Consider the following 15,227-nt stretch of genomic DNA (forward strand, 5'->3'; position numbering starts at 1 on the left):
TCACTGTCCCTCTCCTGACATTCACACAGATACATGTACTCTCTAATTTGGGAGTAACGACCTCCCTAAGCTCCTACCTATCACACTCTCTGCCTCCTAAATGACCCAGAATTTATCCAGCATCTGTTCCATTTCCCTAACCCGACCATTGAGGTGCTGGTGTTGTGTGCACATCAATGGCCGGGTGAAGTCAGAAGAGACACTAGTATTGACGCTTACCATTCACATCCTGCAAGAGTGGCGTGCAACTGCTGTAGCTTTCAACCCATCTGCTCTAGATTTCTGAAGAAGTAAAAAGAAAAAAATAAGCTTAACTTAACGATCACCGACACAGTTGTTTACGTTTTTCATCAGATGAGGAGAATGGTTTGGAAAAATGACACATCTATTGTTTCAGTTTTAGCCAATGCCCCGATATATTATTTCACCTATCCCAGCTACCCCCTGGCTCACATTTTCACCACTCTGGCCGCTGAATTTGAGAGGGGTGTCAAGCTAAAGGGGCATTGAAAATACATGAAAGATATTCCCCTCTCAGAGACAGGATTATTTTAGTGGATTGCAAAAATTCAGTCCATGACAGAGAGAGAGCTCAGGAGGAAAATCAGAGTTAAAACTGCAAGATTAACAGCTGAAATGGACGATGCTTAAGCGTCGGCTCAAGCTGTGAGGTGTATGAATCGTGGAAGAGGGAAATCCTCAAGTGTGAGGACAAATAAAGTCGCATTGATGATTCAAAATATTGTTTATTGCAGGATAAATAGGAAGCCTATGAGGGGTTATTGAACTCATAAAGCTCGAGGATTTCCATGTGATTAAAGTAGGCCCCAAGAAGTTGCAATGTTGGTGGTTTAGAAAAAGCACTGTGAAGACGAATACATGGTTAAAACAAAGATGAATCAGTGAGTTTTGTTGAAGTGGTAAAGCGAAACACAATGGAAGGTAAAAATCTGCACCAAAATGTGGAAAACTGATCAGGGGTTGCTTTAGCAAAAAGTGTGTGATTTTCGTAAATTGTTTGCTTGTAAGTGTAAGGTCAGCCACATGTGCCAGGAGGAGCATGTGAACAAATTACACTTTTAAATCATAAGGCAACATTAAGGTGACGATGAGAAATGAAGGATTATGTAATTCAGAAGGATTTTTCAGAAAATGTGCTATTATGTTGAATTCTCGGTGAGACAGTAAGTACTCCATTATCTAAAGGGAGGTTGGCATGTCCAGTGAAAAGTGGAGAAGTGATGGTGGGAGTGCCATAGAGAAACCTTGCCTACAAGAATAAAGTTAGTTTTTGGTAATGATATATTTGGATTACAGGTGAGAGTGCTGCCTACGGTGGTTGGAAAGCCAGTAGAAAAACTAGATAACAGAGGTATTAGAGACAATACATCCTTCGATGGCTCCTGGCTATGTGATAGTTATGTTACAAGGCCTCAATCTCAAGACGGAGGAGAAATCAAAGAACAAAGATAGGGAAGTTGATATACAATTATCAGAGACTATGGTTAATCAAATAATGGAGAGAGGAATAAAAAAAATAGGAGGAGCACAAAGTGGATTTTTTTTAGTTCAGAGAAATTAACTGAGTTAAATCAGAAAGATGACAATCTCAAGCAATTGTACGGAAAACGACGTGCACAAAAGAAGAATACAAATGTATCCCAGAATATTACTATCTTTAAACTGACGTCTTGATGAGGAAATGAGACCATCACATATTCAGGTTTATGAGAAATAAGCAGGTGTGCATCAAATTGTAATAAAGGTGGATTAAAGAAAAGAGGTGTTTCTGTTAGCAGATGAATTGCCAATAGGACGTAGTTTGAGAGTGAGGAAAACTCAAGTTAAAATGAAAAACATTTTTTACCGTCCTGAAATGCAAAGGGTTGATTGAATTTTGCCAGACATTTCATACATTTTAAGTAATTGAAAAACCTCAGGCAGTGATAAAACCAGGACATTTAATACCAATTCCAGTATTTTAGGAAACTTCTACAATGGCCTCAAATGTAAGCGTAGGTCCCCTACGTTAAATAAATAAGTGGGAATCAGTATTTGTTGACGATAATGCATCTGCCTGCTCGATTTCCAGAGTCCATCCCATTACACGATTTCTAACTTTAAAAAGAAGTGTAGAACAGTCACTGATATTATTCAGTCGATACAGATTCCCCACACACATATAATCAAATCAGGGGCCAAATTTTGAACGAAACTTATTCAGGGAGTTATGGATAACTTAGTTATTAAAAAATTCAGTTCCAGTGTGAACCCACCAGAATCGCAGCAAGCTTCAGAACAGCATGACCAAAATTTAAATACCTCGTTGATTGTTTAAACCCAAGACTATCGAGACGATTAGAATAAAGAAATTCCATTTGCACCATTTGCAGTTAGGTATGAGCAAATAACTTACCAAATTCAGTCTATTTGAATTTGTTCTGAGGCATGAGGTGAGAGGACTACTGAAATTAATTGAAGAAAAAAGTGCGTTAGAGTTCAGAGATCTTATACTTGGACTATGTGTAAAATGTTAGGAAAGATTAAATAAAGTGGGTGAGATGGCTCGACAGCATTTAAAAGTTACACAGTGTGTGATGAAACGTGAAGTTGACAAGGAATTTAAAAAATCTCACTTCTGGTAATGGAGATAAGGTGTTAGTATTGCTTCCAGTGCTAGGTCAACCTACAAAAACAATGTTTATTGGACACTATGAAACTGAATGGAAATTAATTGAGGTGAATTATTTGATAAGGAAGTCAAATAGAAAGAAATCTCGGAATGTGTATTGTGAATATATTCAAAAGCTATTACCATAAGGAAGGAAAGCAAAAGGAGAATATATTGCCTGTTGCAACGCAGTGAAGAATCCATGCTCAGGTGATTGTGAATTGGAAATTCCTTAATCAAATTGGACAACGAAAAAGTTATCAAAAATTGATATAAATTATTGAGTTACCTTCCCGAGGAAAATCAAAATAATCTGAAAGATCTATTACTATCGTGTGGGGAGGTATATGAGATTATGTTAGGAAGTATTAATCTAATGATACATGATATTGATGCAGGAAATGTTGTTTACTTGTGCAACATCCTTATCGACTTCACCCTCTAAAGTTGGTGCAGGTTTAAAAAAGGAATTGAATGCAAGATCAAACACAACTTAGTCAACACGAGTTGCAGTGACTGGAGCTCACTCATAAATATTAGTGCTAAAACCAAATGGTACGCAATGACTATGTGTGGGCTGTCACAAAGTCAGTGCAGTAACAAAGTCTGATGCATATCCTGTCCAACGTTTGGAAAGATCTATTGAGAAGGTGAGACAAGCGACTTCTGTTTCTAAATTGGTCTTACTCAGAGGATGTTAGCAGGTACGGTGATCCCAAAGAACAAGTGGAATTTTGGCTTTGGTGATACCAAACAGATGACACCAATTTAAAGTCATGCCAGATTTCAAAGGCTGATTTTTTTTTTCAGAATTACACAGGTGTGTAGTTTACATCAACGACCTGGTGATTTTTAGGAACATTTTCAGCCTCCAATAAAATTGCTCAATCGACTTTGGGACAGGTTTAGTGATCAACCTGGCGAAGCCTGAATTCGCAAAAACCCAGCCATGTTGCTGATCCATGCTATTAGATAAGGATAGATGGCCTTGGAATGTGAAAACAAGGTCCTTTTGGAATGTCCCGTCTCGATGGAGAGGGCAATTCTAAAATTTCTGCATTCAATGTGTTCTGTAGGAAGTTTGCAAATAATATTAGCAGCGTGGTTGATCCAAAACTGACGACTTGATGAAGTGCAGGAAATTTCAATGGGCAATGGACTGTCAAAAGGTTTTTGACAGCTTGAATGCTGTGTCAACAACTGCCCAAATGTTCCCACTTCTAATTACACAAAGGCAATCAAGATGGCTTTCTATTTGTGTAATGTGGGTCTTAGTGCTGTACTCTTACAAGAAGATAACGAGAAGATTAAAAAAAAGACACATTTTATATTTTTTCTTTTTCCAGAAAATTGAATACTCACCAAGAGTAGTATTTGACAATTGTGAATGAAGTCTTCAGATTGCTGTTGACATTATTACACTTCACTATTTAATATTGTCATTAATGTGTCTGAGACAATTGCATATACTGTTCATGAAAAAGAAAAAAAAGTTTGAAGGCAGGAGTGACTGGACTGATTGCAGAAGTGAATGTTTGCATGCTTAAAATCAATGTAACATTTATGTACTGCAGCGCACTAATAGAGTAACTTCACAGTATTTAAAAATGAAGCTGTTTTGTAATGTTAATGGTTCATTTCTTTCTATGGGCAGGTTTCAAGATGCTATCAATTTAAGAAGCTACTTTGCACTTTTTCTGAAAAAGAGTTGGTCAGGCAGATGCGTAGAGCTGTCTCTAAGAGAGTAAAAAAATAACTTGAGGTTTGTTTTTGAAACAACTTGGAACAATGGAACCAGCGTGGGTGTGGCCAACTTTCAAGGCAAGCTTTTGTTTTCAATTTTTAATTTTAATTTTAAGCAGGTGCCTCCAGGATCTCAAATGATTTGGAAGTTTTGACAAATATCTTCCAGCTACTACTATCGCTGAATCTTCTCTTGATGTTTTTGTACATCCAAATTGGAGCACTGCATGAGGGAATCTGTGTCTGAATTTGCCTTTTTGACAAAGGATGTGTTATGCGATTTTACTACAGTGGAACAGTTAATTATTCGTAGTTATCACATCTATTATTCAGTTTTTTTTCCCAATAGTTAAGTTATTCCAACCCCTTCCTTCTTCAGTTTGTATTTTAACTCTCGTGTTCACATAAATTGCATTTTGCATAATGTCGAGTATTAGTCTAGTCACATTGCATCTGAAGCAAAACATTTCACATCTACCGTTAACATAAGAATAATTAAGGGTTTACGCTACATAGGTAAAATATTTTGACCTGATCTGGTCATTTTCAACACACTGAGTCATTACAGCAGTCAGTGAAAAAGATTGAAAGCATTTGTTATTTGTCATCGATTTTGTTTAGTTACTAGACAAAATAGAGTATGTGACATAATTCATCGTAGAGTCCATGTCAAATTTTGATGTTGTTAACATGTGAATACTCCAATAATTAGGTTCAATGGATATTTTACCCCGTTCATCAATTCCATTCTGAACTTACGTTGAGTGCCAGCGTAAATAAACGGGTTGATACAAGAACTCAATAATTGAAGCATGTATCCACTTTCTTGAAGAATAAATATGAAAGTGCTCTGATCAGAACCTGAAGGATACGTCACACCTGCAACTCGGACATAAGGGATCGTTAAAAAACATAACAAATTTAACAGAATGAAACTGCCTGAGATGGCAAAGAGTAAAACAATACTCTTTCTGCGCTTCTCTATTTCTAGGTCTTTCTGATTACCTCTAGTGTTTAAGTTCCTGAGCCTCCTACGGGCTTGATTTGCCACTAAAATGTGTCTAACAGTTAGAACATTGAGCAGTAAAATCAGAATAAACGGGAGACAAGGTGTTAAAATTGATCGAATCCAGTCATATGCAGTCCATGCTGGTGATGTATAAAATATTGGTTTTAGGGCGCAGAACCAAGGCACATTGTTCTCTAGATACATGGGTTCGTAATAAAAATACGTGAAGGTATTTTTGACACAGGAGAGCACGAAAACAATTATTATAACACGTCCTGCCATTTTTTCAGAGCAATATTTAACATTCAGCTTCTGGCAAGAGATTACAATAAATCGATCCAAGGTGAAACTGACTGTCAACCAAGCAGAACTAGCAAGAGCTGCATAATTGAAGGCAGAACGAAAACTGCACAATGGCGTAATGGATAAGAAACTGATTGGGAAGTACATCCCAGCTATCCGGTTTAATATTACAGCTGTGATAATGACCAAGAGATCCGCCACTGCCATGGACACTAGGTAATAGATAACACATCCAGACAGGCAACATCTGTTTCGAGACAGAATGACTATCACTGCCACGTTTGCTGCAATAGAAAAAGAAAGATTTTAAAAAACCAAGAACTTTTACATGTCAGTCAGACCAAGTACAGGAGGTTTACTCTTTCAAATCCTACCAGTTTCACTCATGCTGCAGCTACCTACAAGACACGTAGACAATATGATATAACGCCATGTTTGATGCCAAAGTTGATGCAATCTTTTTTAAAGTAATTATCCAGTGTTGACATAAGAGAGCTGATCCTCTAACAAGTTGAAAATAACCATGCGTTCAAATGTCATGAAGTAAAGAAACACACACGCACGCGTGCACACACACACACTCTCTCTCTCTCTCACACACACACACACACACACAGCGCCTTCAAGAACGAACAGTGGAGTAAGACTTCACTTCAGCAAGGAAATAGGGAAATATCTGAAATGAGTAAATAACTATTATATTAACCATACACATAAAAACAAACGGGAGAACAGGTTATATCTACTGAGGAAAGAAAAAAAGTATCTTCTAACAGTAAAGTTTTGTATAATTCACTCCTTTTTGGAAATAGATGTACAGCCAGTTGGCCGAAAAATATTTGATGTTGGGATGGAAGAGACTGGAGAGTGAGCTTTCCATGTCATTGAGGGCGGTTTTTTTTTTCATGATAAAACACGGCACAAATCACATGATGTCTTTAGTGCGCACCCTGAGCTCTGCAGCTAGCAGGTGACCATTGTGATTGGAAAAACGCCTTATAAAATGTAACAGTTAGATTGTGGTGTACTGCCAAAAAATGTAACTCGTGTTGGATATTCAAATCAGACTAAAAACGAAAAGGCTTGTGGATTCTGTAAATCAGTAACAAAAGTAGAGGTCATTGGAATGCTCAAATGTTCCGGCAGCATCTGTGAAGGGAAATCCAAGTTAACGTTTTCGAGTCTGGTGAGCCGTCTGGTGAGTTATTAGGAAGGCTCTCCAGACAGGAAACATTGACTTATTTCCATCCTGAGGTCATTATCTGGAAGATGAGTACTGCCCGAGGCATTGCTGGCCATTGCAGAGGCATAGAGTCCTACAATGCGAAAACAGGCCCTTCAGCCTAAGCTGGTCTATGCCAACCAAAATGTCCATCCATGCTAACCCTATTTCCATGCACTTGGTTAATTCCTTCTAAACCTTTTTTATCCATGTCTTCGTGCCAATGAAATGTAAATGTTGTTAATGTACCCTCCCAACCACTTCTGCTGGCAGCTCATTGCACACGCATACCATTCTCTGTGGAACAGAAACTTGCACCCCACCTCCCACTTTGCATGCATTCTCTCCCCTTTACTTTAAACTGATGCCCTCTCGTCCTCGGTTCGCAAACCCTGGAAATAAGATTAAGTATATTCAACCTATCCATGCCTCTCATGATCATATACACTTCTATAAGATCCCCCCTCAGTCTATGCCTATGGAAAAGAAAAACTCTTACTTTGTCCAACCTCTCCCTCTAACTCAGTTCAGTGAGTCCTGGCAACATCCTTGTAAAGTTATTTGCACTCTTCCATTTTAATAGCATCATTCCTGTAACAAGGTGATCAAACCAGAACACAATACTTCAAGTGCAGCGTCACCAACATCCTATATAACTGCAATACAACTTCCGAACTTTCAGACAGAATGTTCTGAATGATGGGGAAGTGCGCCAAAAGCATTCTTCACCTTCGTCTACCTTTGGCTCCACTTGTAGAAAACCGTGCACCTGAACTCCAATGTCCCTCTGTTCCGTGGCAATCCTTAAGGCCCCACCATTCACAGTGAAACTGATTTGAATTCCCATAATGCATTACCTCCCACTTATCTATATTAAAGTCCATTTGGCATTTCTCAGCCCACATCCCCAGCTAATCAGGATCTTGCTGCGTTTCCTGATAACCTTCGTCACTGTCCATGAAAGTGCCTACTTTTGTGTCATCCACAAACTTACTAATCATGCCTTGTACATTCTCATCCAGGTCATTGATATGGATAACAAATAATAACGGACTCTGCATGCTCTCCTGGGGCACACCACTAGTCACAGGCCTCCGGTTCAAAAAGAAACCTCCATTATTATTCTCTGCTTCCAAACACCAACCCAACGTGCAACCAATTTTCTAACTCTTCCTTTCCTTGATTCCAATTGATCTACAATCCCCAGGGCCAGACCAGATTTATCCCAGGTTGCTCCGGGAAGCGAGAAAGGAGTTTGCTAAGCTGCTAGCGATGATCTTTGCTTCCTCACTCTCCAGGGGAGTCATACCAGAAGATTGGAGGGAGGCAAATGTTGTTCCTCTTTTCAAGAAAGTGAATAGGGAAATCCCTGGAAATTACAGACCAGTCAGCCTTACGTCTGTAGTCAACAAGGTTTTGGTAAGAATTCTGAGGGATAGGATTTATGACTATTTGGAAAAGCACAGAGTGATTAAAGGGAGTCAGCATGGCTTTGTCAGGGGAAGGTCATGCCTTACAAATCTTATTGAGTTCTTTCAGGAAGTCACGAGACAGGTTGACGAGGGTCGAGCAATGGATGCGGTGTACATGGACTTCAGAAAGGCATTTGATAAGGTTCCCCACGCAGGCTCATTCATAAGGTCAGGAGGTATGAGATACAGGGGGATTTGGCTGCTGGATTCAGAATTGGTTGGCTGACAGGAGGCAGAGAGTGGTTATAGATGGTAAGTATTCTGCCTGGAGGTCATTGCTGAGTGGTGTCCCACAGAGCTCTGTTCTTGGGCCTCTGCTCTTTGGAGTTTTTATAAATGACTTGGATGAGGTTGTTGAGGGGTGGGTTAATATGTTTGCTGATGACACAAAGGTTGGAGGTGCCATTGATAGTATTGAGGGCTATTGCAGTCTTCAGCGAGACATTGACAGAATGCAGAGGTGGGCTGAGAAATGGCAGATGGAGTTCAACCTGGATAAATGCGAAGTGATGCATTTCGGAAGGTCGACCTTAAATGCTGAGTATAGGATTAACGGCAGGATTCTCGGCAGTGTGGAGGACCAGCGGTATCTTGGTGTTCAAGTGCATAGCTCCCTCAAAGTTGCCACCCAGGTGGATAAGGTTGTTCAGAAAGCATATGGTATTTTGGCTTTCATTAACAGGGGGCTTGAGTTTAAGAGCCGCGAGGTTATGCTGCAGCTCTACAAAACCCTGGTGAGACCACACTTGGAATATTGTGTCCAGTTCTGGTTGTCCTATTGTAGGAAAGATGTGGAGGCTTTGGAGAGGGTACAAAGGAGTTTTACCAGGATGCTGCCTTGACTGGAGCGCTTGTCTTACGAGGAGAGCTTGACTGAGCTTGGACTTTTCTCTCTGGAGAGAAGGAGGAAGAGAGGTGACCTGATCGAGGTGTACAAGGTAATGAGAGGCATGGATAGAGTCGATAGCCAGAGACTTTTCCCGAGGGCAGGATGGGGTCATAGTTTTATGGTCTTAGGAGGAAAGTGTAGAGGAGATGCCAGAGGGAGGTTTTTCACCCAGAGAGTTATGAGCGCATGGGATAATTTACCAGTGGTAGTCATGGAAGCAGAGTCATTAGTGACATTTAAGTGACTGCTGGACATGCACATGGACAGCAGTGAATTGAGGGGAATGTAGGTTAGGTTATTTTATTTTTGGATGAGGATTATTCCACAGCACAACATCGTGGGTCGAAGGGCCTGGGCTGTGCTGTACCTTTCTATGTTCTATGTTCTATGTTCTCTCTCACCTTCCAGAGCAGCCTACCCTGTCGAAACTTATCAAAATCTTACTGAATTTCACGTAGTCTAAGTTTATCACCCTTCACTCAACAACCTTCCTGGTTACTTCATCAATGAACTAAAGCAAACTTGTGAGGCATGGTCTCCCATGTATGAAACCAAGACTACTACTGCTAATTGAACACTACTTTTTCAAATGTAAATTATGTACCACAAACGTCAGGGTTGTTGTTGAAAATTGCAAAGTGTTTCTTTGCAACCCTTCTTGAATAAGGACAAAACTCGACCCTCCAGTTTTCTAAGACCTCACCATGGCTAACGATGATGCTGGTTTATCAGCCCGCACATGCACAGTTGCCTTTCTAGCCTCTGTCCGGATTCTTGGACATATCTAGGCAGGACTTGAAGAGTTATGACCTTCATGCATTCACAGAAGGGAAATATTCATTGAAGATCTCGCCCATCTACTGCAGCTCTACACACACATGCTCATTTTGGTCATCGAGGGTCCTATTCTCTCTCTCGTTAATCTTCTTCCCTGAATGTGCCAAATGAATATCTTGAGAATCACTATAATCTTCTCCGCCGTGGCTGCCTGCTGCCCCGTTTTTGTCTTGCTAATTTCTTTCTTCGTTAAAGTGATAATACCTCAACGAAATCCCACTCTCATTACCCCTCAATTTCAGTAGGAGGTCCTATCAAAACGTGAATTAAAGCTGAAGCAGCGAACATTAAACATTGGTGAACAGAAACGCCGACTGTTAGGTAGCAGAAGAGACCAAAATGTATTAAACTGTACCTGTAAATATCAATATCTAAATAGATATATTTTTACATGTTTATTGCAATGTGTCAATTCTCCTGTGGACAAAATGGTATCAACACAACACAATCTTATTTTCAACACAGTATTGCTTGAGTATCAACACCGAAGTAGAACAGTGATGTCACCATTAAAATTCCTTGGCAATTCAACCACAAATCCATTTTAAACTGCTAAGGAGAAACTAATTCACTTCCAGTAACTTCGACAGTAAAATAGTTAATGCTTAATGGGAGAAAGCATTTCTTCAAAGCGGCCAAGTTGTCTCTGGCATTGGAAATTATCATTCCCTTAAAGGTAGCAAATTATACAGGCGATATAATGATACCTGTCTGTTAAAAACAAACTGTAATTCCAAACCTGAATAATAATGCCAACACAGCGAAGGTGTGCCAACGAATGGACGAAATTAAATACCAAATTTAATACCGTAAGTAATGCTGCAAACAAAAGAGGATCATTCCAATTAAATGTTGTTCCTTATGCCTGCAAACAGGCCATTATATACAATGAAAAGAGTGAAAAGGAGCATATAACGTGAGCAAGTGTTATTGGCTAAATCGGAGAATTGTTACAGTTAACCCCTACTATTTGCGCAGCTACAAAATTACAAATATTCTAACCTGGAACTCCGATCGCTGCAATGAATGGATAGTAAATTTCAAACACCAGGCCTGTTATTATTTCATGCATTGTGAACAGGGCTCAGAACTTCTCGTTATTCAGTGGTTATTGCTGATATTTATACCTTATTTTAGACTCCAGGGAAATAATTAGTTGTTTTGAACATTTATATTTATAACTTACAATTTAAAAATACAACAACGCAGCTGCTGCTTCGCAGAATGTTTATATTTTGATGGAATAGAACAGATTCCACTGTTCAAAAGTGAAAAAATAAATTATATACTTCATGTATATTATGCACTTAAACTACTTTGAACGTGACCACCGCTAATTTGCAACTATGTTCCAAATTCATTCTAACTATTCACTCATTTAACACAACTGGCCGTATAATTCCTGTAGAAAAGATCCAGTGAAATTTGGTTCCGATTAGTTTGTGCTGATGTAGCTCTTGAAGACAACATTCCTCCCTGAATCACCCAGCTCATTGTCACTATGTCAATTCTGAGCAGATTCACTCAACAATGCAGTCTTCTTCTTCCTATTTACCAACGGTTCCGTCATGTAAATTCATCGAATTCATCATCACTGTGACCCAAATTGAGGTAGCACAACTCAAGTAAGGCCACATTATTTCAATATGGTCTGATGCTGTTCATGTCAGGTTATCTTCAGCTTCCTTACATTCTGTGTAACCAGGTATCTTTCCATTTCGTTCTGTTGAGTGGAATGGGGGCAATGTATATTTCAGTTCATTTACACTTATATTTTGATTTGAGTTCGTATTAGTTATTTTCACTCAGGGTATATTTTTTTTTTAAAAAATCTTACACTCACTGTGTTATTGCGAAAATGAAATGGCTTACATTCGTTTCCCATACAATGAATTGTATAATGCTGCGTTGATGCATGCCTGGTTCTGCTTCCTTACATTTAGAGTGCATTGATTCAATTCCCTAAGGATGTATGCAGTGTGTGAAAGTCCATTACAAAGCATTTTCATTTAGCTAACACATGTCCTGTTCATAGATTCATAGAAACATAGAATCACATGGTGCAGAGAAGGGTCTTTGACCCACTGAGTGTGCGCCAACGTAACTACAACTACAAATGAGACAATCTCAATTTCCTGCTGACATATCGTTGAATGTTATGATTTTTGAAGAACCCGTCACATTTTTTTTTAAAGGCTGCAAGTTTTCAAACCTCCAAGACCTTTCTTGGCCGTGCATTTCAGAATTCGACAACGGGCTGATTCAAAGATTCTGTTTTCCCAAATCCCTTCTGAATCGCCTGCCCCTTATATTAAAACTATGCCCTCTTGTGATTGACCTCTCTGTAGGAGTTAATACCTGTTCTGTTTTCATCCTAGCCATACCTCTCATAATCTTATAAAATGCAACCATATCCATCCTCAGTCTTCTCTGATCGAAAGAAAACAATCCAAGTTTATCTACTCTGCCCTTATAGCTCGACTTCTCCATCCCAAGCAACATCCCAGATGAATCTCCGAAATAGCCTTCTTGTGCTATGACATCCTTCCGAAAGTGAGGTGACCAGAACCGCACACAATGCTTCCTCCTGACTCTTAAACTCTCTGTAAAGTCATATGTGTGATATATCTTATTAACTGTCCCATTAATGTGCACTGCTGACTTTAGCGATCTGTGAATAATTGCCAAGATCCTTTTATTCAAAGTGTTTATCTTTTCCTCTGGTAAAGCAACTTCATCTCAGTTAAGCCAATGTCCATCTATGTCAGAGAGTATTGAAAGAAGGAAAATTTGGTTGTAGCTTGAAAAATGCAGACATTCATGAGAGTTTCTCGAGGCCTGATTTTCAATCACCGCCGCGAAAAACAAATATGTGAAAATAGACTACCCACCAACACAGACCAGGCCATATAAATTCAGACTGAGACAGAACAACACAGCTTCAATGGAGATTAGTTGGTGCTGAAGATGTCTCCAAGAAGGGAGAAGAAACTTGTGCTTGAAAACCAGACAGCTCAGCGAGCCAGCTAACAACTCCAACAAATTTGTTTAAAATTACCACCCCTCCGTGCACCACCCTCAACACCACCCCCCCGACAAACACACACACACACATACGCACGTGCACGCACACACACACACACGCACACACGCACCGTTCATCAATATCGTCTCTGCAGATAACAAACAATAAGGGACACATTTCAGATCCTGTGGTAGGCTGCTTTACACCGATCTCCAGTCACACAAACAGCCTTCTACAACTATGTTTAATCTCGTATTATTAAGCCAATTTCTGATCCATCTTGCTACGTTTCTCTTAATTCCATTTTTTTCACCTTCTCAATTAGTATCCCACTGACACCTTGTTAAATGCTTTACTAAAATCCATATAAATTACATCCATTCAACTTCCCTCAGACGATGATATGATCATTTTGTCATAGCATCCAGGACATTTGATAAGCATAACTTTCCTCTGCTGAAGACATGCTGACTATCCCTAAATAATGCATGCCTTTCCATATGAGTTCAGAATTTTTTCCAATAGTTTCCCTACCACTGAGGTGGCACTCATGGCTTTGCAATTTCCTGATTAAATTCTGCTGCACATGTTACAAGTGGGACCACACTGGCCATGCTTTAGTCCTCTAATACGTCCCCTGGTAACAAAGAGGACATAGAATCATGTGTCAGAGCTCCAGCAAATTCCCGCCTCTCCTCCTGCAATAGCCTGGAATGCAATTCACCCACGCCAGGAGATTTTCAGTTTTCAAGCTAGAAAGAGCCTCCAACATATTCACGTTTCCCACGTCAAACTGTGCAAGTTATTCCCAGTCCATTCTCCGGAATTCTGTACCTAAGTGATCCTTTTCCAGAGCGAAGACAAATAGAAATATTTATCCCACACATGTCCAATGTCTTGAGCTTTGCACACAGGTTGCTTCCTTGACCCCTAATTGGCCCTACACTTTTCCTGATTAGCCTCTTCCATTTAAAGCTTTTACAATATATCTAGGGATTCCCCCAATCCTATTCACAAGGACTTTAATACCCTCTTTTGTATTTCTAATTTCTTTCTTAATCTTTCCTCCTGAAATTGCTACGTTCATCTTGGACTGCAGGTGAATTGCTGATTTTGAACTTGCTCAAAGCCGCACTGTTCTTTCTTATCAACTCCTGAATTATTCTAGATGCCTAGAGTTCTGTGAACTTTTTCCTCCCGCATTTACCCCTAAAGTGTATATATTGAACGTGTAATTTTCCCAGCTCGTATTTCAATGTTCTCCATTGGTCTCCTGCCGATTGACTCTCAAGGAGCTGTTCTCAGTCTTAAAAGAAAAGATCATGCTTTATTTTAATAAAATTCGCCATCCTCTAATTCAAAACAATCTTTTGCAACCGATCTATTTCCTTGTCCGGAACAAACTTGAGACATCCTATTTTGTATTAATTATCATCTAAATGCTCCCCTAACACCACATCAAACACTTAACCAACGTTTCTTTTCTTTTATTCCCCCCCAGAACTACAGCTAGCACTTTGCTATTCCTTTTTAGTATTTCTCTGCATTGGCACAAAAACATGCCTGCATACATTTCAAGAAATCCACTCCTCCTAAACCCTCAAACTATGATTATTCCAATTTATGTTTCAAAGATTGGAATGCTCTAGCAGAATCGATCGTTTATTATTCTTACAACATCTATTTAAACTATTTACATATTTGTGCCTCTATTTCCAACTGATTCTTTGGAGTCTATAACACACTTCGAGTAAAATTACTATGCCCTTCACATTTCTCAGTTCTAAATGCAAAGCCTCGTTTCAGGAGTCTTCCAAAGCATCATCTCTCCTTATAAAACTAATTGACTCCTTACTTAATTGTCCAACATTGAATACCGTCTCCATTGTGCCCAAATGCCCAACACCCCAGAATGTTTACTTGCCAGTCCAGCCCTTCATTCAACCTCGTTTTTATGATGGTCACAATATCATGCTTCCATGTGTCAATCCATGCCATTATACACACAGGTCTGATCTGCCACACTGCTAGCAACAATGTAGACAACACATAGACT

At 39.5% G+C, this 15,227-nt stretch overlaps 1 protein-coding gene across 1 annotated transcript; it reads right to left on the minus strand.

Moving 5' to 3' along the window:
• Window positions 1–769: 769 nt before the first annotated feature.
• LOC132208948 (probable G-protein coupled receptor 139) lies at window positions 770–11,220 on the minus strand. Its single transcript, XM_059644214.1, has 4 exons — window positions 11,149–11,220; window positions 5,174–6,010; window positions 4,034–4,097; window positions 770–863 (listed from the first exon to the last, which is right to left on the minus strand). Exons 1-4 carry the CDS (start codon window positions 11,216–11,218, stop codon window positions 770–772), a joined length of 1,065 nt encoding a protein of 354 aa, XP_059500197.1. The 5' UTR covers window positions 11,219–11,220.
• Window positions 11,221–15,227: the final 4,007 nt, after the last annotated feature.

The sequence above is a fragment of the Stegostoma tigrinum genome, unplaced genomic scaffold (genome assembly GCF_030684315.1).
Source record: "Stegostoma tigrinum isolate sSteTig4 unplaced genomic scaffold, sSteTig4.hap1 scaffold_58, whole genome shotgun sequence".
In the NCBI taxonomy this organism is placed as follows: domain Eukaryota; kingdom Metazoa; phylum Chordata; class Chondrichthyes; order Orectolobiformes; family Stegostomatidae; genus Stegostoma; species Stegostoma tigrinum.

Coding starts and splice junctions, on each gene's coding strand:
- LOC132208948 (XM_059644214.1), bottom strand. CDS start 11,218: ATGCATGAAATAATAACAGGCCTGGTGTTTGAAATTTACTATCCATTC. Junction 4,098..5,173: donor TATTTACGCTGGCACTCAAC/GTAAGTTCAGAA, acceptor AATATTAAATAG/TGAAGTGTAATAATGTCAAC. Junction 864..4,033: donor ATTGTCAAATACTACTCTTG/GTGAGTATTCAA, acceptor TCGTCTTCACAG/TGCTTTTTCTAAACCACCAA.